Raw genomic sequence first — 27094 nt, 5'->3', positions numbered from 1 at the left:
CCCCTATATCATACATTACATACACACATCACACATACACCATAAACACATCATACATACACATACACCAGGCTGCTGCCCCCTATATCATACATTACATACACACATCACACATACACCGGGCTGCTGTCCCCTATATCATACATTACATACACACATCACACATACACACATTATACAGACAACATACACACATCATATATACACATGACAAATACACCATACATTTGCACACATCATACACCTGCCGCTGATACACCCCCCTAATCATAAAATACATACATATACATACATGCCTGTGTGAGGTGAAATCCCCAGCCTGTGCAGTGTGCAGTGCAGTATGTCTCCTCACACACGTCCTCTCCCCTCCCCCGCTCTGTGTTTTCCCCTGTGAAAACTTGAAACCTCCCCGTGATAAGCGAGGTCCTGTGTAGACAGAGCAGGGGAGGGGCTGTGTACGTCCTCATTCTCCCCCTGTCTTCCTGTATTCAGAGCTGCGCTCTCCATCCTCCGGGAGGGGGATGAGGGGGCGTGGCTTAATCATCTCCTGCAGACCGTCCACGGGCTCTGCCCTTGCTCCTCCCCGCTCTAACTTCGGCAAACTTCGGAGAGCGGCGGGGAGGGGCGGTGAGGCGAGATCCCCTCACACTGGCTGGGGGGGCTCTGAGCAGCGGCCCCCGACTACTGAAATCAGCTGGGGGCCACTGTGAGGTGAGATGGGTTTGGAAATCTCACCTCACACCGCCGCCCCCTCCATATACCCTGAGCGCCGGTGTGAGGTGTAGACTAGCATCGGCTCCTACACCTCACACCGGCATTAAAGAAAAATAAGGGGGAAGTCTGTCTGTCCCTGCTAGCCCGATACAGGGCTAAATCTATAAAAAAAAATCACCTACCCGGTGCCCAAAACTACTTGTCCCGGGCGTCGGGCGATAGGATTTCCACATCCCTGATTTGGCCTATTGGCAAGCAGCCACCCGCGCCAGGACTACCCTCAGGGAGTGACCTTGTCGAGTCTAAGTACCCTCTAAGGTTTCTACCCTTTATCCCACTCCAGGATGTGCAAGCTGGAACTCTGCTGGTAGAAGTCCCCAGGACATTTTCTGTGAGTGGTCCTGGTGTCTGCAGCCATTTGCCAAGTGGGGCAGATGGTCCAAGTGGCAGACACCGGGAATCAGGCAGAGGTGGGACTGTATGGAGGTGTTAGTAGTAGGCTGGAAGTGAGGTAGTGGAGTCAAGTTTAGGTAGAAAAGTGGCGGTAGACAACTAGGATAAGTGAAGGAAATATTAGAAACACATGCTCTGGCCCTTTAACCCTTAAAGGACGGACCCATGGTACATTTTTGTAGACACATCCAGCATTATTTGTGATTAACTCCAAAATATTGTGAAAAAATGGAAAATTTCTGGTGTTTTTTTTTATTATTTGTTTATGGTGTTCACTGTGCGGTAAAAGTGATGTTATGTTTATTCTGTTGGTCAGTACGATTATGGCGATACCCATTTTATATGGCTTTTTATGTTCTTTATCCTTTTCTGAGCAAAATTCTTCTTTTTCCTTTTTTTGTGTTATGTTCCGACAGCCGTGACTTTTTTATTTTTCCCATTGACTGAGGGCTTATTTTTTGCAGGACAAGCTGTACTTTTCATTGGTATCATTTTTGTGATATGTGCTACCTTTTGATCCTTTTTATTCCCCTATTTGTACCAAAATTGTTGAATTTTGTGCTTTATTGTTGTTTTTCTTCTTCGTGTGGGATAATTTACATTATAGCTTTATAGTATATGTTGTTACATGGCAATACATAGTATGTACAGTATATTATTTGCGTTTTTTTTTATGATAATAAAGGGCTTTTATTGGGAAAGGGGCATTTATTTAATATTTTTTTTTATATACTTTTATTGAAGAACCTTTCATTATTTTATTTTTCCCTTTTTACAGGTTATACTATGCTGCAATACATTTTTACTGCAGCACAGTATAACCTGATCTGCTGCACACACTACAGTCTCTGCGATCTAGTCTATGGCTGGACCTCACAGGCTTCCGTAGCTGGCAGACAGGAGGCCATCAGCTGGCCTCCTGCTGCCATAGCAACCAATGGGTGACCCGCGATCGTATTGCGGAGCTGCCGTTGTTGAACAGGGGGAGCCCCCTCCCCCTGTCAATACCACAGATGCCGTGATCAGGATTGATTATGGCATCTATGGGGTTAATGCTGCCAGGCTGTGATTGACAGCTGGGTCCTGCCGCCGATCTCCTAAGCTGCGCGCGGCAGAGCAGGAGATCAGCAGCACGTATGCATATGTCTCAGCGCGTGAACATGTCGGGTGCTGAGACATATGCATACGTCCTGTAGGGGTAAGGGGCCAGAGGAAGAAACAGAAGGAGGGATGAAGGCAGAAGCCGAAACTTGTCATTGGGAACCCAGCGGCAGTGAGTGTTGGGAACGGCAGGAGCACGCAGGCTGTAGACATGGAGGAGACTTTAATTAATTTTGGGGCCCCTGTTTCTAGGGGGCAGACCAGGAACTTTGCAGTCTCTGTGTGTCTCTGCTCTCTAAATTCATCCCCCCATAATGGTAACCATTTCATTATCATGATGCCAAAACTGAGATGACAGGAGGAGTTATCTGAGCCCCATAGCTGTGCACCTTTCTCATTCCACAAGTATAAAGCATATAATACTGTAGGATAAAACAAGACTGAACACAAGAGCTTCACAGCCCTTCTACAGATCATAGGGAATATCTCCATCTACCTGATCCTGATCCTGTGGAAGAAGAGGACGGGGACACCTCTCTGCTGCTGTTCTCTTACTGGATCTGACTGTAGGGAACACATACAGAGACTGAATTCATTCTTTACATACAAATAATGAGAGGACGTGTGTATATAGTCATGTCTATTACCTGCTGATGTGAGGGGCTGCTGATCCTCCATCATCACCTGATCCTTGTACTGATCCTTGTGTCCTTCTACATACTCCCACTCCTCCATGGAGAAATAGACCACCACGTCCTGACACCTTATAGGAACCAGGAGAGACCTCAGCACTGTTCTCTATATAAGGAATGTTACTTTATATTAGTTACATCCATTGGGACACAGACAGGCAGGTTAGTGAGATTAGGAAAGTACAGAAAATACCACAAAAATCCAGAATAACCAACGTTTTGAGCCTTGTGGATGGCAGATCTGCAGACATATGGACCTAAGGCTTTTTCCAAATGTACTAACTATAAAATATTAATACTAATAATAATAATAATGGTGTATACGTCACTATCACTAAACAGAAAGGTGTCAAAATGAATAATAATAGAAATTACATTGAGAATTACTCAAATATTATAATGTTGATACTCAGGAAAATAACTGAAAAACATCTACAAGGAAAACATGGAAACCTCCAAGCAAAATACATAAAATATATCATTTATGGTCAAGGCCTTTTGCGTGCTGAACGTAAACCTACCAGTGATTCCTTACCGGGGCACTGCCCGGGGTGCCGCAGGATTTTTTTCAAAATTTTTTTTTTTATTTCCTGCCCTAGCCTGTGCGCCTGTGACTCATGGCGCCGCCGGGGGGAAGGAAAGTATGTGTGCGCTTTGCTGTGCTTGCGTATACAGCGTCCCCCTGCTTCCCACAGCATCCCCTCCCCCCTGCGGCCAAGTGAGTGAGTGCCCTGGCGGTGCTCTGCCGGATTACCGTCCTGGTATAGTGACCCGTGCCCCAGCGTCCCCCCTCCCCCCAGTCGGTGCCCTGCCGGAGAAGGGAGGAACGTGGAAGCTGCGCCCGATTCCAGTGCCGGTGTAGTGAAGAAAAATGGCTTGCTTAAGGTACTGTACCCTTTCCACTCCTCTGTTTCCCCTTTTTAACCCTGTCCCCCCTCTCACCCATCTGATCCATGTCCACTCCTGTCACCCCTGTTCACCCCCCCCTGTCCGCACCCCAGTCTACCCAGTCACATGTCTACCCAAGTCAACCAGTCGCGCATGTCCACCCCCCTATTCACCCCTGTCACCCCTCTTTTACCTTTTCCCCCTTGTCCACCCTCCTTTCATACCTGTTCACCCTCCTGTCATCCATGTCCACCCCTCTGTCACCCCTGTCCATTCCCATCACACATGTTCATCCCCCCTTCTACACCTCTGTCACCCATGTCCACCCCCCCATTCAACTCTATGTCCCTTTGTCATTCCTGTCCACCCCTCTTTTAACCGCTTATCCACCCTCCTGTCCTCCATGTCCACCTTGGCCATCCCCCTATCCACCCCTCTGTCATCCCTGTCCATCCCCGTCACCCATGTCCACCCCTCTGACCACATCCTTGTCACCCCTGTCAACCCGTTACCACCTTGTCACTCCTGTCCACCCCTGTCCTCCCCAACACCAATGTACACCCCCCTACGCCCCCAGTCACTTATGTACACCCCTCTGCCACCCATGTACACTCCTCTACACACCTGTCACCGCTGTACACCCCTCTATCACCCATGTACACCCCTCTATCACCCATGTACACCCCTCTATCACCCATGTACACCCCTCTATCACCCATGTACACCCCTCTGTCACCATTGTACACCCCTCTATACACCTTTCTGCACCCCTCTGTTACCCCTTTACACCTATACACCCCTGTATTCCTCGTCACTTGTAAAAGGGGAATCTGGAGGCTGATGCTGGTAAAGTGCGGGGCCTAATAGGTTTGTTTTGCAGGTTTATTGGTGAAGAGTTGTGGCTGAAAGAAATGGTCATGATGGCCCCGACCAGATGGAGAAGAGAAGGGAACGACGCTGATCAGAGAAGTTGCTGTATAAAGCAGCACTGTAATCTACACACCCACTGATAAATAGATATATATGGCCCAGATCTAACTGTGTGAGAGAAAAAGGGGTATCACAGAAAGACACTAAAATTTTACTTTTAATGGAGACCACTAAAATCCAAAAGCAAAAAAGAACAATAATAATAAACCATTATAGTGATTATCGACCACAAAAAGAACACAATTGATTATAGCACTGACACTGTACAACGTGCTTAAATCAAAGCAAGCAACATGTTACAATGAACATGCTCCAGTATTCTGGAGACTTACATGTAGATAGAGTCCAGGATAACCAATCTCTAAAGGAAAGATACGGGGGGTCATAGGGGATCACCGGCCTATGGTTGTGTGGCTACTGTCTGCTGTCCCTTATCTCGTGGTCCCCCTATGCCTAGGCGGCGTTGATGTCCTTAAAGGGGACCTCTCATCAAATAAACTTTTGATATATTTTAGATTAATGAATGTTGAATAACTTTCCAATAGCATGTTAATGAAAAATATGCTTCTTTCTATTGTATTTTTCCCGATCAGTCCTGTCAGCAAGCATTTCTGACTCATGCTGGAGTCCTAAACACTCAGAGCTGCCAGCCTGCTTTGTTCACAGCCAAACAGGCTGTGAACAAAGCAGGCTGGCAGCTCTGAGTGTTCTCCTTTGTGAACAAAGCAGACTGGCAGCTCGTAGTGTTTAGGACTCCAGCATGAGTCTGAAATGCTTGCTGCCAGGACTGGTAGGGAGACCCCTAGTGGTCATTTCTTCAAAGGGGAAAATTAAATAGAAAGAAGCATATTTTTTAATAACATGCAATTGTAAAGTTATTCTGCATACATTAATCTATAATATATCAAAAGTTTTTTTGATGAGAGGTACCCTTTAAAAGGACGGCCCCGCTCTGGAACCTACCCCTCACTCTATTATGTTAGCCCTAGCTAAAAGCATAGATAGGGGGCTCACTAAAAAGGTACTGCCTACCTAAGGTTGGATAGGAGAAGGGAAGGCAGACCTATTGTCAATTACCATTGAGACAGTGGCAACCAGGGGCTTGTCTGGGGGGGAGTATATATAGATAAATACAAGATTTTAATGAAATTGGATCACTGCATAGATTAATTTAACAGGTTTCTCATAGATGTACTCAAAGATGCTGGAAAATGATCAGGTCAGTGTGCACATCCAGTGCTACGTTTTCATCTTCTGAATGGAGTAACTGAGTGACACTCACCCAGCACTGTAATTGGCTGGGTTTGACCCGGGAAGCATATTTAAAGGGTACCTTTCATCAAAAAAACTTTTGATATATTATAGATTAATGTATGCAGAATAACTTTCCAATAGCATGTTATTAAAAAATATGCTTCTTTCTATTTAATTTTCAGCTTTGAAAAATGACCACTAGGGGTCTCCCTACCAGTCCTTTTTTTTTTTTTTTTTTTTTTATACATTTCAGACTCATGCTGGAGTCCTAAATCTCAGACTGCAGCCGGGACACAGACAAGCACAGCACTGCTCCCTGGCAGTGAGCAGTGCTGAGTTTGTCTGTGTTCTGGCTGCAGTTTGAGATTTAGGACTCCTGCATGATTCTGAAATCTATAAAAAAAAAAAAAAAGGACTGGTAGGGAGACCCCTAGTGGTCATTTTTCAAAGCTGAAAATTAAATAGAAAGAAGCATATTTTTTAATAACATGCTATTGGAAAGTTATTCTGCATACATTAATCTATAATATATGAAAAGTTTTTTTGATGAAAGGTACCCTTTAAATATGCTTCCCGGGTCAAACCCAGCCAATTACAGTGCTGGGTGAGTGTCACTCAGTTACTCCATTCAGAAGATGAAAACGTAGCACTGGATGTGCACACTGACCTGATGGAGGCGTGGAGAGTGGTTATAGTAAATCCCCGGCATCTGTGCGGTAATCCCTAGTCTCAAGTGGTTGCTAGGGCGGTCATGTGAGAAAATCACATGATCACTATGCTGGGCCAGAGAGCGTGCATTCATTGGCGTGTTCCCGAATGTCTGGCGCCTGCGCAGTGTATGCGCATACCAGACGCATACGCAGTGAGCAAAAACGGGGATTGCGTCACTGTGCACGCATAGATAATTCTATGCGCGTGCGAAGTAGAAGGATTAAAGACGATTCACCTAGGTAAGTCCGTACTCCATGACTCTGCGCCTGTGCAGGTTCCACACAGAAAATGAATGTGACATTCTGACCATAGATGTCCATTGGCCACTATATATGCTCTGCTGTCATAATGTCCGTTACTGGTGAATTGGAATGGATGTATTATGAATCAGAAAATGCTGTGGCATATCAATTCAAAGGTGTAGTGCCAAATCTGAAAGGGTCAAAGAATAAACCAATAAAGATGCATATACAACCATCTAAAAAGATTACAGTGGGGGATCAAAAGTTTGGGCACCCCAGGTAAAATTTTGCATTAATGTGCATAAAGAAGCCAAGGAAAGATGGAAAAATCTCCAAAAGGCATCAAATTACAGATTAGACATTCTTATAATATGTAAACAAAAGTTAGATTTTAATTTCCATCATTTACACTTTCAAAATAACAGAAAACAAAAAAATGGCGTCTGCAAAAGTTTGGGCACCCTGCAGAATTTATAGCATGCACTGCCCCCTTTGCAAAGCTGAGACCTGCCAGTGTCATGGATTGTTCTCAGTCATCATCTGGGAAGACCAGGTGAAGTCAATCTCAAAGGTTTTAAATGCCCAGACTCATCTGACCTTGCCCCAACAATCAGCACCATGGGTTCTTCTAAGCAGTTGTCTAGAAATCTGAAACTGAAAATAGTTGACGCTCACAAAGCTGGAGAAGGCTATAAGAAGATAGCAAAACGTTCTCAGATGTCAATATCCTATGTTCGGAATGTAATTAAGAAATGGCAGTCATCAGGAACAGTGGAAGTTAAAGCAAGATCTGGAAGACCAAGAAAAATTTCAGACAGAACCGCTCGTGAGAAAAACTATTAAAAACCCATGTTTGATTGCACAATCCCTCCAGAAAGATCTGGCAGACACTGGAGTTGTGGTACACTATTCCACTATAGATACTTGTACAAATATGGTCTTCGTGGAAGATTCATCAGAAAACCTCTTCTACGTCCTCACCACAAAAATCAGCATTTGAACTTTGCAAATGAACATATAGACAAGCCTGATGCATTTTGGAAACAAGTTCTCTGGACCGATGAGGTTAAAATGGAACTTTTTGTCCGGAATGAGCAAAGGTACGTTTGGAGAAGAAGGAGGATAGAATTTAATGACAAGAACCTCTGTCTAACTGTTAAGCATGGGGGTGGATCAATCATGCTTTGGGGTTGTATTGCAGCCAGTGACACAGGGAACATCTCACGAGTAGAAGGTAAAATTGATTCAATAAAATTTCAGCAAATTTTGGATGCTAACTTGATGCCATCTGTGAAAGAGAGGATGGCTTCTACAAATGGATAATGATCCTAAACACACCTTGAAATCCACGGGGCATTAAATCAAGAGGCGTAAACTGAAAGTTTTGCCATGGCCTTCACAATCTCCTGACCTCATCATAATTGAAAATCTATGGATAGGCCTTAAAAGAGCAGTGTGTGACAGACCAGAAATCTCAAAGAACTGGAAGACTTTTGTAAGGAAGAATGGGCAAAGATACCTCAAAAAAGAATTGAAAGACTCTTGGCTGGCTACAAAAAGAGTTTACAAGCTGCGATACTTGCCAAAAGGGGCAGTACAAGATATTAACTCTGCAGGGTGCCCAAACTTTTGCAGATGCCATTTTTTTGTTTTCTGTTATTTTGAAAGTGTAAATGATGGAAATAAATAAAATCTAACTTTTGTTGACATATTATAAGAATGTCTAATCTGTAATTTGATGCATTTTGGAGATTTTTCCATCTTTCCTTGGCTTCTTTATGCACATTAATACAAATTTTTACCTGGGGTGCCCAAACTTTTGATCCCCACTGTATTTAAGTGACATATTCTGTCTTGTAGAAGTACCATGTTTCCCGTCAACATATCCAAATATAATGGAAGCCATCATTATCTGGATGATGTTATTAATAGTCGGGGAGCAGGGAGAGATTCAAAAGTACCCCAATTACCGATATTCTTGAAAAAAAAAAAACTATGGGGGAGAATAAATCCCGGCCGGGATCCCAGCCGGGATTTAAGTGACTAACTCAGAAGTACTTACCCAGCCTGTTGATATATGCTGGGGGTGGGATCAGAACCGATGGTATTCTAATGTAACCCGTGGAGATACCGAATATATGATGAATAAATAAATAACTGACCCATGGGGACAACAATGAAAATGCATGTCACCAATGGTTCTACAGTCTCTGACCCAATCGGTCAGGGAGATATAGTGGATGGGGCACACTCTTGTGCCAATATCCGAACTGGATATTCGGTACTACCTGGACCCAGTTGTGTGCATGGGAAAATATAATCATAACCCAGAAGTAGTTCCTTAGCATGAAGTCAATGGTTGAGATTTAGAGTGCGAAACTAAGTAGGTAAGTGTAAACCTAGACTGAGTAGGTATGTGTAAACCTAGACTGAGTAGGTATGTGTAAACCTAGACTGAGTAGGTATGTGTAAACCTAGACTGAGTAGGTATGTGTAAACCTAGACTGAGTAGGTATGTGTAAACCTAGACTGAGTAGGTAAGTGTAAACCTAGACTGAGTAGGTAAGTGTAAACCTAGACTGAGTAGGTATGTGTAAACCTAGACTGAGTAGGTATGTGTAAACCTAGACTGAGTAGGTATGTGTAAACCTAGACTGAGTAGGTATGTGTAAACCTAGACTGAGTAGGTATGTGTAAACCTAGACTGAGTAGGTATGTGTAAACCTAGACTGAGTAGGTATGTGTAAACCTAGACTGAGTAGGTATGTGTAAACCTAGACTGAGTAGGTAAGTGTAAACCTAGACTGAGTAGGTATTTGTAAACCTAGACTGAGTAGGTATGTGTAAACCTAGACTGAGTAGGTATGTGTAAACCTAGACTGAGTAGGTATGTGTAAACCTAGACTGAGTAGGTATGTGTAAACCTAGACTGAGTAGGTATGTGTAAACCTAGACTGAGTAGGTATGTGTAAACCTAGACTGAGTAGGTATGTGTAAACCTAGACTGAGTAGGTATGTGTAAACCTAGACTGAGTAGGTATGTGTAAACCTAGACTGAGTAGGTATGTGTAAACCTAGACTGAGTAGGTATGTGTAAACCTAGACTGAGTAGGTATGTGTAAACCTAGACTGAGTAGGTATGTGTAAACCTAGACTGAGTAGGTATGTGTAAACCTAGACTGAGTAGGTATGTGTAAACCTAGACTGAGTAGGTATGTGTAAACCTAGACTGAGTAGGTATGTGTAAACCTAGACTGAGTAGGTATGTGTAAACCTAGACTGAGTAGGTATGTGTAAACCTAGACTGAGTAGGTAAGTGTAAACCTAGACTGAGTAGGTAAGTGTAAACCTAGACTGAGTAGGTATGTGTAAACCTAGACTGAGTAGGTATGTGTAAACCTAGACTGAGTAGGTATGTGTAAACCTAGACTGAGTAGGTAAGTGTAAACCTAGACTGAGTAGGTATGTGTAAACCTATTTACAAATTAAATTTAACAGGCAAATGAGAGGACCTCATTCATGTCTTGGGGGGTGGTTGATTTAAACCGGTAAATCCACCTGGTTTCTTTCTGAAAAAGCTGTTTATCAAAATCTCCCCCACGTAGCGATGGGCGCAAAACTTCCAGGATTGAGAATTTCAGATGTTTAGGGTCCCCATTGTGTTTATCATGCACATGTCTAGACACTGGAGTGGTACGATTGTGTTTTATATCAGTTATATGCTCACAGTCTCCAGAATTCTCTTACTGTTTTGCCAATGTAGTCGAAGGGGCAACTACATTGGCACAGGTATACCAATCCCTTGGGTGTCACCTGCAGCGGCGGGCCCTGATGAAAACCAGCAGCACCTTAGACTCCGCTCCCTGGTACGGTCCGAGTCATCTGCCTTACAGGTCCAGCGGATCCACATACACTGGAGTTCCTGTCTTCAGAAACGCGAGTGTTACACACGATCCTCTGCACTGACTGGCAGCTTCCTCAGGAGTGACTAAGTCCTGCCCGTATCCTAGATTTATATTCTAATAATGAAGTACAATAATTAACCCCTGTTATACTAGTGTGGCCCACCTACCTATTAGTATAATGTACCTGCCGGTCCTGGGAAGTAAGGCATATGTCCACCTCCAAGGCAATGCGCATAATCGGAAGTTCCTTTCCCGCTTCCGTCAGGATTCAGATTTATACTAGTGCTTTAGGCGCTTGTGCACTCAGGTATATTCGGGGGAAGCTGTAATACGGCTGATACCTATAACCCCGAACTATTCTGTTCCCCGGCTTCGCTGTGAGAAGGGCGTTAGGATAGCGCGCCATGCTGGATAAACCTTGGAGGTGGACATATGCCTTACTTCCCAGGACAGGCAGGTACATTAGACTAATAGGTAGGTGGGGCCACACTAGCAAAACAGGTGTTAAAGGGGTACTCCGACCCTAAGACATCTTAGCCGCTATTCAAAGGATAGGGGATAAGATGTCTGATCGCGGGGGTCCCGCTGCTGGCACGCCGTCATGCTAACTGTCCCCCCGAGACCACCCAGATCCCGTGTGCCGCTGATAGGAGAAAGAAAACCTCTCAACAAGGAGGTATGTGACAGCGCGCAGCCCAAGCGCTGCAGTCACGTGCCGATGTCCCTGTGGCCCGGGCTTACTTACCTTACACCGGATAATTAACTGAACGCTGCCCGACTCCCGCTGCTGTGGGCGGAGCCAGTGGAAATGTCACCCCACATACTCACGACTCCCTCGTCTGGTAGGGAAAATCCCTTAGACAACCACAACCTCGCGTCTGTTTGCAACTGACTGCTGGACCGGGAATAGAGAATAGCTCGGATCTCGTTCTGTGACTAGCGGCCTCTTGAGACGGATTTGGCAGAAGCCCCTTAGACTTGTATATGACCTCCAGCAAAAGCGCGAACCACATTATAAGTCTATGGGGCGTCTAGTGAAGCTGGAAGGAAATTGCTGCGAGCTGGAGAGTGAAGGGCATTACTGTTCGATCCTTCCCGCTCGCTCTAATGTGGTCAGTGGGGGGTCCCAGCAATGAGACCCTGACTAATCAAAATGTTTGACACATCTCATAAATAATTTAAAGGGTTACTCCAGTGCTCCAGCGTTCTGAACACTTGGAGCTGGAGGCCGTGATATCACAGTCACGCCCCCTTCTGACATCACAGTCGCGCCCCCTCCATTCATGTTCATGGTACACGCCCCCTCCCACAGACAAAAATGTAGGGGGCGTGTCGTGACATCATGAGGGGCCGTAGCCGTGACGGCCACTGCTGCAGGAACCCGGCGTTTGTTTAGAATGTCGGGTGCTGCGGGAGATAGCGTTGGGGGCCCAACAGTGGGTCCCCCCACGATCAGACATCTTCTCCCCTATCCTTTGGAGTACCCCTTTAATGACACACAGCGTACATGTACACCCTGGTTACATTCCGGGTGTATGAAGCGAGATTACAAGCTGAGTGCGCTTCATACCCTATAAGCAGATGTGTTATTGCTAATGCCGCACATCAGCACGATCGCTGGCCGCCATTAACCCTTTGATGATACCGGCATGGCTGTCCGGGCATGCTGGGAGTTGTAGTGCTGGAACAGCTGGAGGCACCCTGGTTGGGAAACACTGATCTAAATATACTGATATATACTTAGGGGGCTGATAGGGAATCTCTGCTGCCAAAAAACAAGTCCTCATATGGGTCTGTAAGAGGGAAACTAAAAGCGTCATTAGAGGGCGAGGAGGAAACAAAATGCAAATACACCGAGTCATTAAAGGGTTAATGGTAACAATGGAGGAATCGCTGCTGTTTACATCCACAAATACAAAGTAAATAAAAGTTCTTCAATAATTTCTATGTCCCCCGTAATGACGTCACCGAGAACTGCGACTCCTCCTGATGACATCACAATCCTCATATATATATATATATATATATATATACACTACATACCTCCACCGCAGACTGTACAGAGCCGTGTACTTACCCTGTGCTTACACCACCTGCCATGATGTCACAGTCATGTGATCAGTCACATGGAGAAAGAGGAGGAGTCACATGATCAGGGGCTGCTGCTCTAGGCTCATCTGCTCAGTGTATGCAGGACTCTGCTGTGCTGGTTGTGATCGCTGCTGGATGAGCTGAAGTTATGTGTATGCAGCAGAGCTGTGTGTGTGTGATGTGCGTGGTGCAGAGCTGTGTATGTGTGTGTTATATATGTCTGCAGCAGAGCTGTGTGTAATGTGCATGTAGCTGAGCTGTATGTGTACACAGTAGAGCTGTATATGTGTAATGTACATGTAGCTGAGCTGTATGTGTACACAGTAGAGCTGTATATGTGTAATGTGCATGTAGCTGAGCTGTATGTGTACACAGTAGTGCTGTATATGTGTAATGTACATGTAGCTGAGCTGTATGTGTGTAATGTGCATGTAGCTGAGCTGTATGTGTACACAGTAGAGCTGTATATGTGTAATGTGCATGTAGCTGAGCTGTATGTGTGTAATGTGCATGTAGCTGAGCTGTATGTGTACACAGTAGAGCTGTATATGTGTAATGTACATGTAGCTGAGCTGTATGTGTACACAATAGTGCTGTATATGTGTAATGTACATGTAGCTGAGCTGTATGTGTGTAATGTGCATGTAGCTGAGCTGTATGTGTACACAGTAGAGCTGTATATGTGTAATGTGCATGTAGCTGAGCTGTATGTGTGTAATGTGCATGTAGCTGAGCTGTATGTGTACACAGTAGAGCTGTATATGTGTAATGTGCATGTAGCTGAGCTGTATGTGTACACAGTAGAGCTGTATATGTATAATGTACATGTAGCTGAGCTGTATGTGTACACAGTAGAGCTGTATATGTGTAATGTACATGTAGCTGAGCTGTATGTGTACACAGTAGAGCTGTGTGTAATGTGCATGTAGCTGAGCTGTATGTGTACACAGTAGAGCTGTATATGTGTAATGTGCATGTAGCTGAGCTGTATGTGTACACAGTAGAGCTGTATATGTGTAATGTGCATGTAGCTGAGCTGTATGTGTACACAGTAGAGCTGTATATGTGTAATGTACATGTAGCTGAGCTGTATGTGTACACAGTAGAGCTGTATGTGTGTAATTTGCATGTAGCTGAGCTGTATGTGTACACAGTAGAGCTGTATATGTGTAATGTACATGTAGCTGAGCTGTATGTGTACACAGTAGAGCTGTATATGTGTAATGTACATGTAGCTGAGCTGTATGTGTACACAGTAGAGCTGTATATGTGTAATGTACATGTAGCTGAGCTGTATGTGTACACAGTAGAGCTGTATATGTATAATGTACATGTAGCTGAGCTGTATGTGTACACAGTAGAGCTGTATATTTGTAATGTACATGTAGCTGAGCTGTATGTGTACACAGTAGAGCTGTATATGTGTAATGTGCATGTAGCTGAGCTGTATGTGTACACAGTAGAGCTGTATATGTATAATGTACATGTAGCTGAGCTGTATGTGTACACAGTAGAGCTGTATATGTGTAATGTACATGTAGCTGAGCTGTATGTGTACACAGTAGAGCTGTGTGTAATGTGCATGTAGCTGAGCTGTATGTGTACACAGTAGAGCTGTATATGTGTAATGTGCATGTAGCTGAGCTGTATGTGTACACAGTAGAGCTGTATATGTGTAATGTGCATGTAGCTGAGCTGTATGTGTACACAGTAGAGCTGTATATGTGTAATGTACATGTAGCTGAGCTGTATGTGTACACAGTAGAGCTGTATGTGTGTAATTTGCATGTAGCTGAGCTGTATGTGTACACAGTAGAGCTGTATATGTGTAATGTACATGTAGCTGAGCTGTATGTGTACACAGTAGAGCTGTATATGTGTAATGTACATGTAGCTGAGCTGTATGTGTACACAGTAGAGCTGTATATGTGTAATGTACATGTAGCTGAGCTGTATGTGTACACAGTAGAGCTGTATATGTAATGTACATGTAGCTGAGCTGTATGTGTACACAGTAGAGCTGTGTGTAATGTACATGTAGCTGAGCTGTATGTGTACACAGTAGAGCTGTGTGTAATGTGCATGTAGCTGAGCTGTATGTGTACACAGTAGAGCTGTATATGTGTAATGTGCATGTAGCTGAGCTGTATGTGTACACAGTAGAGCTGTATATGTGTAATGTACATGTAGCTGAGCTGTATGTGTACACAGTAGTGCTGTATATGTGTAATGTGCATGTAGCTGAGCTGTATGTGTACACAGTAGAGCTGTATATGTGTAATGTGCATGTAGCTGAGCTGTATGTGTACACAGTAGTGCTGTATATGTGTAATGTACATGTAGCTGAGCTGTATGTGTACACAGTAGAGCTGTATATGTGTAATGTACATGTAGCTGAGCTGTATGTATACACAGTAGAGCTGTATGTGTAATGTACATGTAGCTGAGCTGTATGTGTACACAGTAGAGCTGTATATGTGTAATGTGCATGTAGCTGAGCTGTATGTGTACACAGTAGAGCTGTATATGTGTAATGTGCATGTAGCTGAGCTGTATGTGTACACAGTAGAGCTGTATATGTGTAATGTGCATGTAGCTGAGCTGTATGTGTACACAGTAGAGCTGTATATGTGTAATGTGCATGTAGCTGAGCTGTATGTGTACACAGTAGAGCTGTATATGTGTAATGTACATGTAGCTGAGCTGTATGTGTACACAGTAGAGCTGTATATGTGTAATGTACATGTAGCTGAGCTGTATGTGTACACAGTAGAGCTGTATATGTGTAATGTGCATGTAGCTGAGCTGTATGTGTACACAGTAGAGCTGTATATGTGTAATGTACATGTAGCTGAGCTGTATGTGTACACAGTAGAGCTGTATATGTGTAATGTGCATGTAGCTGAGCTGTATGTGTACACAGTAGAGCTGTATATGTGTAATGTACATGTAGCTGAGCTGTATGTGTACACAGTAGAGCTGTATATGTGTAATGTACATGTAGCTGAGCTGTATGTATACACAGTAGAGCTGTATGTGTAATGTACATGTAGCTGAGCTGTATGTGTACACAGTAGAGCTGTATATGTGTAATGTGCATGTAGCTGAGCTGTATGTGTACACAGTAGAGCTGTATATGTGTAATGTGCATGTAGCTGAGCTGTATGTGTACACAGTAGAGCTGTATATGTGTAATGTGCATGTAGCTGAGCTGTATGTGTACACAGTAGAGCTGTATATGTGTAATGTACATGTAGCTGAGCTGTATGTGTACACAGTAGAGCTGTATATGTGTAATGTACATGTAGCTGAGCTGTATGTGTACACAGTAGAGCTGTATATGTGTAATGTACATGTAGCTGAGCTGTATGTGTACACAGTAGAACTGTATATGTGTAATGTGCAAGTAGCTGAGCTGTATGTGTACACAGTAGAGCTGTATATGTGTAATGTGCATGTAGCTGAGCTGTATGTGTACACAGTAGAGCTCTATATGTGTAATGTGCATGTAGCTGAGCTGTATGTGTACACAGTAGAGCTGTATATGTGTAATGTACATGTAGCTGAGCTGTATGTGTACACAGTAGAGCTGTATGTGTGTAATGTGCATGTAGCTGAGCTGTATGTGTACACAGTAGAGCTGTATGTGTGTAATGTACATGTAGCTGAGCTGTATGTGTACACAGTAGAGCTGTATATGTGTAATGTACATGTAGCTGAGCTGTATGTGTACACAGTAGAGCTGTATATGTGTAATGTACATGTAGCTGAGCTGTATGTGTACACAGTAGAGCTGTATATGTGTAATGTGCATGTAGCTGAGCTGTATATGTGTAATGTACATGTAGCTGAGCTGTATGTGTACACAGTAGAGCTGTATATGTGTAATGTACATGTAGCTGAGCTGTATGTGTACACAGTAGTGCTGTATATGTGTAATGTACATGTAGCTGAGCTGTATGTGTACACAGTAGAGCTGTATATGTGTAATGTACATGTAGCTGAGCTGTATATGTGTAATGTACATGTAGCTGAGCTGTATGTGTACACAGTAGAGCTGTGTGTAATGTGCATGTAGCTGAGCTGTATGTGTACACAGTAGAGCTGTATATTTGTAATGTACATGTAGCTGAGCTGTATGTGTACACAGTAGAGCTGTATATGTGTAATGTGCATGTAGCTGAGCTGTATGTGTACACAGTAGAGCTGTATATGTATAATGTACATGTAGCTGAGCTGTATGTGTACACAGTAGAGCTGTATATGTGTAATGTACATGTAGCTGAGCTGTATGTGTACACAGTAGAGCTGTGTGTAATGTGCATGTAGCTGAGCTGTATGTGTACACAGTAGAGCTGTATATGTGTAATGTGCATGTAGCTGAGCTGTATGTGTACACAGTAGAGCTGTATATGTGTAATGTGCATGTAGCTGAGCTGTATGTGTACACAGTAGAGCTGTATATGTGTAATGTACATGTAGCTGAGCTGTATGTGTACACAGTAGAGCTGTATGTGTGTAATTTGCATGTAGCTGAGCTGTATGTGTACACAGTAGAGCTGTATATGTGTAATGTACATGTAGCTGAGCTGTATGTGTACACAGTAGAGCTGTATATGTGTAATGTACATGTAGCTGAGCTGTATGTGTACACAGTAGAGCTGTATATGTATAATGTACATGTAGCTGAGCTGTATGTGTACACAGTTGAGCTGTATATGTGTAATGGACATGTAGCTGAGCTGTATACAATAGGTGAAATAAATATTGAACACGTCACCATTTTTCTGACTAAATATATTTCCAGTTGTTATTGACATAAAATTTTTACCAGATGTTGGTAACAACCCAAGTAATCTATACATATAAGGAAACCAAAACTAATAATGTGAAATCACACAGGGAAAAGGTATTGATCTCCTGAGGAAAGAGAGGTGCAAAAAAGGCCAGGAAAGCCAAGACAACAGCAGAAATCTATCAGTAATTAAAAAGCAATCCGGCGCCTTGTCAGTGTAAATTGGCTGCTTTAGTCCCAACTGATGCATGCTCACCACACAAGACTCCATTGCTAATCAAAAATGGAACTGGGGGGGGGGGGCTTGGCTTGCCGCCAACTAAGATGGCCGCACACTGAGTCTGCTCCCGCTCCGGTGGCCTTGAAAAAGCTTATGAACTCCTGGTGACCCTACTGACCCCCGAAGGGCTCAGAATCCTTCCTCCTCGGCCCGACTGAGTTCCACCCCACCCAGAGGCCTCCTTCGATTCCTACAGACTCCTCCGGCCTAGTCTGCCTGCCATAGCAGGGTCTGCACCCCTGTTCCGGAGGGCTCACCTCACTCCGGGATGCTACCACTCTTTCGCAATACATTGAGAAACATATGATGCCTAGAGGCTTGCGTATCCGCAAAAAATCCACAACCACCTATGATGATGATTTTTCCACTAGATAGAATGATGCACTCACCATAAGAAATTAAGCTTGCGGATCTAGAGTTGAGCATCAATAAAATCTGGGTCTCCCTGGAACCGTTCAAGCAAGCAGTTGATTTTGAGCAGTTGCAAAATACTATGAATGATCATCTCCGCAAGCTGGAGGAAACCGTGACGAATATTAAAAAGAACAAATGTAATCGTGATCTAAAGGACTATACCGCTAATACAGTCTATGATTGGCAAAGGAAGAGATTTAACAAGCCTAGGTCTATTCTTAAACCTGTTCACCAGTCCAGCACAACCACCTCGAAGAAAAATGTGGGCTACGGATTACAGGACCGATCGCACGGACAGCGATAATGAGCCACACAATATAACCCCTCGACCATCATACAATCAGCCGGGAACAAACCACAGTGCTACACAGTGGCCAAAAAACGGGAATCCGCCCAATCTGAACAGAGACCACGCGCAAAGTCCAGGAGAAAGCGCAAACAACACCGTGCAGGGCGGAAGCACAAGAGCGGTATACAAAAGGGCCAAGAAACAATATCCGAAATACAGGCAATAAATACATCGGTTGTAAACCTGTCTGCTCAAATCAACAGGGACAGCACCTCACCTGGCGAGTGGAAAGTAATAGCGGCAGTTGTGCTGCTCGAGACCCCCTGTCCGTGACCGCGAGGGGGTACGGAAATATTACAACCAGGAAAAAGAGAGTAGAAAATGGGGATACTAGACGAGCGCTACTGCTAGAATAAAAGGATGCGGAACGCCAATAAAGCACAGGACAGTTTATTATGGTTTAGAACAAAAGGACAACGCGTTTCGGCACCAGCATGTGCCTTCTTCAGGTCCATAAAAGAAATGCCTTGTGTCCCGACCTGGCCCTTCAGCATTTAACAATGACAGCCCGGTCCAACCTTTCAAGCCGGAAACCCTGTTTCTTTGTTTGCCAATTAGTACACCTGAGGACCCAGCCTCAGTGCTTTGTTCTCGAGCTTCCACGAGGAGAGGTTGTGCTGGATGTTTGGACTCTAAAACAGTGAGTGAGCTGATCCTATCTTTTTTCTATGAAGGTGGAATCATCTGCTCTCCATTTTCCTGAGACCCTGGGGATTTCCTCCTGACGGCTGCCGCCTGCCTCCGCTGCTCTGACTGTGCCGTGGCCCGGCCATCCCGGCGCTGTGCTGAATCCGGAGCTCCCGACCCCTGCTACCGCTCCAGCGGAGGAGTCCTCTGCAGCTCCTGGACCCGACGGTGAGTGCCTCCCGTAGCCTCCCGGCCGGGTGCGCTCGTCCCCTCTGTGCTGCTTAGCTGCCCTCACAAGTAGTGATGAGCGGCATTGGCCATATTGGAATTCGCGATATTTTGCGAATATATAGACGAATATTTGTCCTATATTCGTCAAATTCGCATATGTGAATATTTGCATATTCACGTATTCGAGGAAGAAAACAGTGAGGGGGTGGGCAACTTTACTATTGGTTGCTAGGGATGTTGTTCTTAACCTCTGACAAGTGTATTTGCATCCTTCTAATTGGCCCACAAGTGAAAAGAAGGAATATACGAATATTCACATATGCAAATATTCACATATGCGAATATGCGCATATATGGGAAAACGAATATTCACAATTTGGAATATATAGCGAATATATTCGCAATATTCGCGAATTTGCGAAAAAAAATTCAAAATGTGGATATTCACGCCCAACACTACTCACAAGTGGAGCCTTTGCACTCCTCCCCCTGCCGGAGCGCTGACCCGAAATCTTGGGCCATCTCCTCTAACCAGCCCTCTGTTGCCTGCAGTGGTTCCCGACTGCTCAGTCCTCCCCTCACCTGTCCCTCTTGCCTGGGGGACTGAACTCCCCTCTGTGCTGCCCACCCAGGCCAGGTCTGTTCCACCTGAACTCCCTCTCTCTGCGCCTCTAGACCCCCTCGCTGCCTGTTATATAGCCTCCGGTTCTCCCAAACCGCAGAGGACCCAGTTATCCAACATGATGTCATCTGGTGCCCCCCGCCTGCCTTCTCAGGGGACTCCTCATCTCCCTCCTGGGCCTGTGGTGCCCACAGTACCAGTGCCTGCTCCCACCTCCTGGGACACCCTCTCAGATTTTGATCTGCCCTGTTCGGACTTATCTGTGCCCTCATCTACTCTACTCAACCTAGGATAGCTCCTCTCCCAAATTCCAACTAAAGAGGACTTCTGCTCACTCACTGCTGAGGTTAAAGACACCTGTCGGACGGAAATTTCCTCCTTGCGCGAGGATCTCCAGCATGTTTCTGACGGGGTGGAGGGTTTGGAGGACGCTCATGATACCACCAGAGCATATATCGCTCAGCTCCACTCTACAATTGCCTCTCAAACTGACTTTCTGTGTGATCTCCATACCCATGTAGAGGACCTGGACAATAGGGGAAGGGGGCGAGGGCTGCCAGAAGCTACTCGTGAGGAGGAGTTTTTCGTCACTCTGGAAGCCATCTTTAACCTTATTCTCGGAAAGCGCCCTTCCCATAAGATTAAACTGGACAGAGCTCATAGGGCCCTCCGCCCTAAATCTACTATGGGCACTCCTCTAGATGTTATCTGCTGTGTGCACGATTTTCAAGTTACGGAGGCCATCATGGCTAAACTCAATCCCTGAGGAATTTTGATGGGGCCTCTATTCAATTATTCTAGGATCTGTCCTGGCTGACGCTTAGGAAACTGCAGACCCTCCAACCCCTCCTGGCAGTCCTTCGTTCTCACCAAGTGCCTTATAGGTGGAACTTTCCATTTTCTCTGCACGCCCGTAGAGATGGACGCTCTGCAGTTTTACGTTCCTTCTCTGATCTCCCGGCCTTTTGCTCTACCTTGGAACTGCCGGTACCTCAGATGGTGGACTGGCATCTGATGTCTCCTCCTCCTCTGTGGCAGCCTGTTCGGTCTCGCTGGTCTGGATACCAAAGGAAGTCTCCCCCTTGTGACTCTGTGGCCCCCCTAGAGCTCCCCCCTGAGATGCCGATTGTGGCCCTGTGTCTCCTCTTGGATGTTCCTTGCCCAGGTATTTCTTGATCTCTGGTTTCTCCCTGAATGGCATGGAACCTCCTTTCCATGCTGCATTGCCTTGTTTTTGCATATTCCTGTTGCTATTGTAATATTGCATTTTTAGTCACCAATGGTTTATTTTTTCTATTTCAACTATGTTCTTTTGCTGTGGCCTCGGGGTAGGGTGCTTGCCTTTCTGGTGGTCGTTCTTTGGTGGTGCACTCCCATATCTCCCCCTCGAGGCTGTAGCAGTGAACTGCCCATGCTTTGGTCCTGGTCCAATCTGGTGGTCTTGGCCCCCACATTGGCTTATTGGTCAATGGTTCACATTTTTGCACAGTATTGTATTTTGTTTGTCCTGTCGGTTTGTTGTCTGTTTTTTTGCCTTTATGTCACCCTTTATTTTCTTCCCTTTTCCGTCTTTTCTCCCTGCTCTTCTCAGAGTTCCCCAGTCGCCTTCTCATCGGTCTGCCGTGGTCCTTCCGGGATCTCTTGTGAGTAAGTTTCTTCATTGGCAGTACTCTTCCTCTCATCATCCACCATGGTCAAGTGCATCTCCCTGAATGTTAAACGGGCACTCCGGTGAAAACCTTTTTTCTTTTAAATCAACTGGCTCCGGAAAGCTAAACAGATTTGTAAATTACTTCTATTAAAAATCTTAATCCTTCCTGTACTTATTAGCTGCTGAATACTAAAGAGGAAATTCTTTTCTTTTTGGAATGCTCTCTGATGACATCACGAGCACAGTTCTCTTTGCTGACGTTATAATAATAATAAGTCTTTATTTATTGTTGTTCTTAGTGGAATTTGAACCCAAGGCCCCAGCACTGCAAGGCAGCAGTGCTAACCACTGAGCCACCATGCTGCCCTTAGCATACATCTGCTATGCACGGTTGCTAAAATGGACAGAGATGTCAGCAGAGAGCACTGTGCTCGTGATGTCATCAGTGTTCCAAAAAGAAAGGAATTTCCTCTGTAGCATTCAGCAGCTAATAAGTACTGGAAGGATTAAGATTTTTTAATAGAAGTAATTTACAAATATGTTTAACTTTCTGGCACCAGTTGATTTAAAAGAAAAAAGGTTTTCCCCGGAGTACCCATTTAAAGGCCTGAACTCCACCTCTAAGAGGTATTTGTTACAACGGGAGTTGGTCGAGTTGTGGGCTGATATAGTTTTTCTTCAGGAGACGCACTTTGACCGTTCTGGATCCTTTCAATTTCTCAATCATCTAGTTTTTGCCTGCGGTCGGGAAACCGCATACGGCCGAAAAAACAAAGCCGACCGGAGGCTGCGGTTCACTCCGGTCGGCTCATAGACATACATTAAATACGGTTCCCGAATACGGCTGAGTGCGGGTGCCGCAATTAAGCTCCGCCCCCCTCCTCCCAACTGTATACGGGAGCCGTATTTAACAAAACGTGGTGTGAACCCAGCCTAAGAAGTCTACAACACCAGGGGGCAGCCTCATTAAGTAACAAGGAAGCAAGACTGATGGATGAAGTTAAGCCAAGCTAAAGAGGAAGGAGGTGGAGCCAAACCCGTCTGATGAAGGAAGAAGCCATCTTAGATGAACTTTCCATGATGGATCCAGCCCACACAAGCCTCAGTTGGTGAGATTGTTCTAAGAACATGCCTACACATCCTACTGTGATTATTGTAATACTAAAGCAAGGACTGTTATTTATATGAGATTTACTCATTTGTTCTGTCTGCCATATTTGTCTATGAGCCTACAATACATGCATTTTTGTTTACTTAATCCGAGTAATTTATTCCTCCAATGGTGACTGTGTCATTCAATATGACCGGTATAATTATCTAACAGGCATCGACTCCCAATGTCTGTCATGATGGCCAGCAGGACAATGGGGGAGGGGGGTCTAGCAGTCCCTGATGTAACAAAATACTACTGGGCTGCTCACCTGCGCAATCTTGTGGCATGGTCCTCTTACCACCCTTACAGCCGCTGGATGGAGCTGGAGAAGCTTTGTCTGGCTCCTATCAACCCTAATACTCTCCTTTGGTCCCCACCAGGGTCTACTATCTCTCTATCCTCTCTCTTAGGCCCCATATCTTTCTCTAGATATGTTTGGGGTATTGCTCCGTGAAATTTAAACTGTTCTCTCCTTCCTCCCCTCTGCGATCTTACCTTTATCATCCTGACTTTCCTTCTGGTCTGTCTTTTGCTATGGTGCGGGAGTGGGGATCTCGAGGCCTTTTCTGTTGTGCGGATGTAGTGGACCCTCTGTCGTGTTCTCTCGTGCCTTTTGAACAATTGAAGGCTTGTTGGGATCTCCCCACATCTGAGTGCTTTCACTATCAGTTGCGGCATTTTATGTCCTCAATGACTGGCTCCACTGTGGTCTCTATGCCTACTGGATTTGAAAGGTTGTGCCGTGGTGGGCCTTATCTCTGACATTTACTCCCTAATTCTCTAGTCCCCTGAGGGCGTCCCTCCGTCTCACCGCTACGCGGGCCGCTGGGAGGATGTTCTCAATGCTTCCTTTACACTACCTCAGTGGCATGTTATCTGGGAGAGGGCTTATAAGGCTTCTATTTGCACTGCATATAAGGAAACCCAGTATAAACTGATTATGGGCTGGTATTACACTCCGGAACTGTTGAATAGACTAAACCCTGACATCCCTCCTCAAAGCTGGCATTGTGGGGTGGGGCTGGATACAGCGTTTCATATTTTTTGGTCCTGTCCTCTCTTGGCTGATTAGCGCTTGATATCTGATGCCCTGGGTGTTTCGGTTCCTCTGGACCCCCTTATTTACTTTCTTCATCTCTCTCATCCCACTCTATCTAAGAAGCCATTTAAGCTCTTCATGCATATTGCCTTAACTGCTAAAACCCTCATTGCTAAGTATTGGAAGAGGACCTTCCCTCCCTCTGAGTCTGATCTGTAACCCGTATACATGAGATCCGCTCTTTGAAATTTCTCAAGGCCTCTTTAAATAATTCTATCCCCTCATTTCTCTCCGTCTGGAAACCTTGGGACCACTTTGACTTCTCAGCCTCACCTTCTCTTTCTTTTCCTCTCTCTTCTGTTTTTCCCTTCTCTTCCCCTTGGTTCTTGTGCTTTGTTATTGTGTTCCCACTGTTTGTGGCCCTTTGGGTCTAATTGCCTCTATAGGATAGTGCGTAGACTTATGCCTGTTTAAACTTTTAAATGGTTAAAGTTATGGTCTTATTATGTTAACATTTTGGTACCATCTTTGCCGGAATTTCCGTGGTTTCATTGGCCTCCCTTGGCCCTCCCATTTGCCTATTTTCTTATTCATACCATACCGACTGTTATTGGGTTTCGGCCCTCTGTGCTGTCATTTGTATGTTGTTTTTTTTTTTCTCCTTTATTTGGATTTGTATCCATGAAAAATTCCTCAAAAATTACAATTAAAAAAACAAAATAAAAACATAAGTGGAACTGTCTGGTGCCGTAATACACATCATGTTTGGAGGAGAAATGTCCCCGCACATCACCCTAAGAACACCAACAGTGATGTTTGGAGATGGGAACATCTTGGGTTGGGGTTGGCTTTTCAGCAAATTGTTCTACCAGGATGATGATGAGACAAGGGCGGACATTTCGGGAGGACAATGATCCCAAACACACAGCCAAGGAAACTCTACAATGGTTTCACAGAAAGAAATAAAGCTGCTAAAATGGCCCGGCCGATCACATGACTTATATTCCATTGAAAATCTATGAAAAGAACTAAAGATCATAATTCATAGAAGAGGCCCGACCTCATATCCTATCCTCGTATCTAATCCACATATATAAACCCCATATCCTGACCTCATATCCTATCCACATATATAAACCCCATATCCCGACCTTATATCCTATCCTCGTATCTAATCCACATATATAAACCCCATATCCTATCCTCGTATCTAATCCACATATATAAACCCCATATCCTATCCTCATATCCTATCCACATATATAAACCCCATATCCTATCCTCGTATCTAATCCACATATATAAACCCCATATCCCGACCTCATATCCTATCCTCGTATCTAATCCACATATAAACCCCATATCCCGACCTCATATCCTATCCTCGTATCTAATCCACATATATAAACCCCATATCCTGACCTCATATCCTATCCACATATATAAACCCCATATCCCGACCTCATATCCTATCCTCATATCCTACCCACATATATAAACCCCATATCCCGACCTCATATCCTATCCTCGTATCTAATCCACATATATAAACTCCATATCCCGACCTCATATCCTCAAGCAGCGCTATAGCTTAAATTAAAGGACGAGGCTCACAAGTCAGCGCCATTCATAAAACTAAAACGAGGTGGTCACGTAAAAGGAAGAATTGTTAACAACGCGCCCTGACGCGTCTATCAGTACTGATGAGATCAGAGCGAGGCGGACATGTGGAGATTTGTAAACAGAGAGCCCTGACGCGTCCAGCTCCCATTTCTGGCAATAAAATCAGAACGAGGCTGAACGGTGGAACGTGTAAACAAAGAACAAATGACGTGTCCGACTCTCATTTGCGCGGATGCGATCAGACCAAGGCTGCTAGTAAGTAAATAGACACTGCATCACACCGAGCATGGGACATAGGGGGGGGGGGGAGATTTATCAAAACCTGTCCAGAGGAAAAGTTGCTGAGTTGCCCATAGCAACCAATCAGATCGCTGCTTTCATTTTTAAAGAGGCCTGTGAAAAATGAAAGAAGCGATCGGATTGGTTGCTATGGGCAACTCAGCATCTTTTCCTCTAGGCAGGTTTTGATAAATCTCCCCAAGAGAGATTAGTGTATACTATGCTGCTTGTTCTCGGTCAACGCTCTGTAGTGGAGAACCGCTCGGATAGGACCATAACGGTCTGTATGGAAATATGCTGTTGATCGTGTAATGATGTAAATTGTAAGTAGGTAACTGTTGTTTGTTCATAGGCACAAGGTCTTCCAAATATCTATTCATGAGTCCACAACGCCGAGGACCCAGACATTAACCACGACAATTACCGTATTTTTCGCCCTATAGGACGCACCGGCGTATGAGACGCACCCTATTTTTAGGTGAAAAATCTAAAAAATTAAAGAAATAATGGTCTTCATTCTGCGGACCTCTAGATGTCGCAAAACTATAACTCCCAGCATGCCCGGACAGCCGTTGGCTGTCCGGGCATGCTGGGAGTTGTAGTTTTGCAACATATGGAGGTCTGCAGATTGAAGACCACTGCATAGGAGGTAATACTCGCGTGTCCCCGCCGCTCCGGACCCGTCACCGCTGCCCTGGATGTCGCTCCATCGCTGTCGCCGTGTCCCCATCGCTCCGGAACGTCTCTGCTGCCGGCCGGGTATCCTCGCTCGCCGTCGCCGTCATCACGTCGTTACGCACGCCGACGCACGTATGTGACGACGTGATGACGAGGAAGGAGAGCGCTGGCCATACAGGGGATCCCTGAACGGAGAAAACACCGAGGAGGCAGGTAAGGTCCCTCCCGGTGTCCTGTAAGCACTAACCCGGCTATTCAGTCGGGCTGTTCAGGACCGCCGCGGTGAAACGGTCCCGAACAGCCTGACTGAACAGCCGGGTTAGTGTCACTTTCCCTTCAGACGCGGCGGTCCCGAACAGCCTGACTGAACAG

General features: G+C 44.9%; 1 protein-coding gene across 1 annotated transcript in view; it reads right to left on the bottom strand.

Annotated features, from left to right (window-relative positions):
* The window catches only part of LOC130295582 (uncharacterized), a 72633-nt gene that overhangs the window by 21724 nt on the left and 23815 nt on the right, over positions 1 to 27094 (bottom strand). Inside the window, exons 7-9 of the mRNA XM_056546464.1 lie at positions 23599 to 23789; positions 2916 to 3066; positions 2765 to 2832 (exon numbers count right to left, since the gene is read on the bottom strand). Coding sequence (XP_056402439.1) covers positions 2765 to 2832; positions 2916 to 3066; positions 23599 to 23789 — 410 coding nt within the window. The remainder of the gene's footprint in view (positions 1 to 2764; positions 2833 to 2915; positions 3067 to 23598; positions 23790 to 27094) is intronic.

The sequence above is a fragment of the Hyla sarda genome, chromosome 1 (genome assembly GCF_029499605.1).
Source record: "Hyla sarda isolate aHylSar1 chromosome 1, aHylSar1.hap1, whole genome shotgun sequence".
Classification (NCBI taxonomy): Eukaryota; Metazoa; Chordata; class Amphibia; order Anura; family Hylidae; genus Hyla; species Hyla sarda.
Note: the sequence above shows the minus strand (reverse complement) of the source record. Positions and strands in the feature narration are given on the sequence as shown.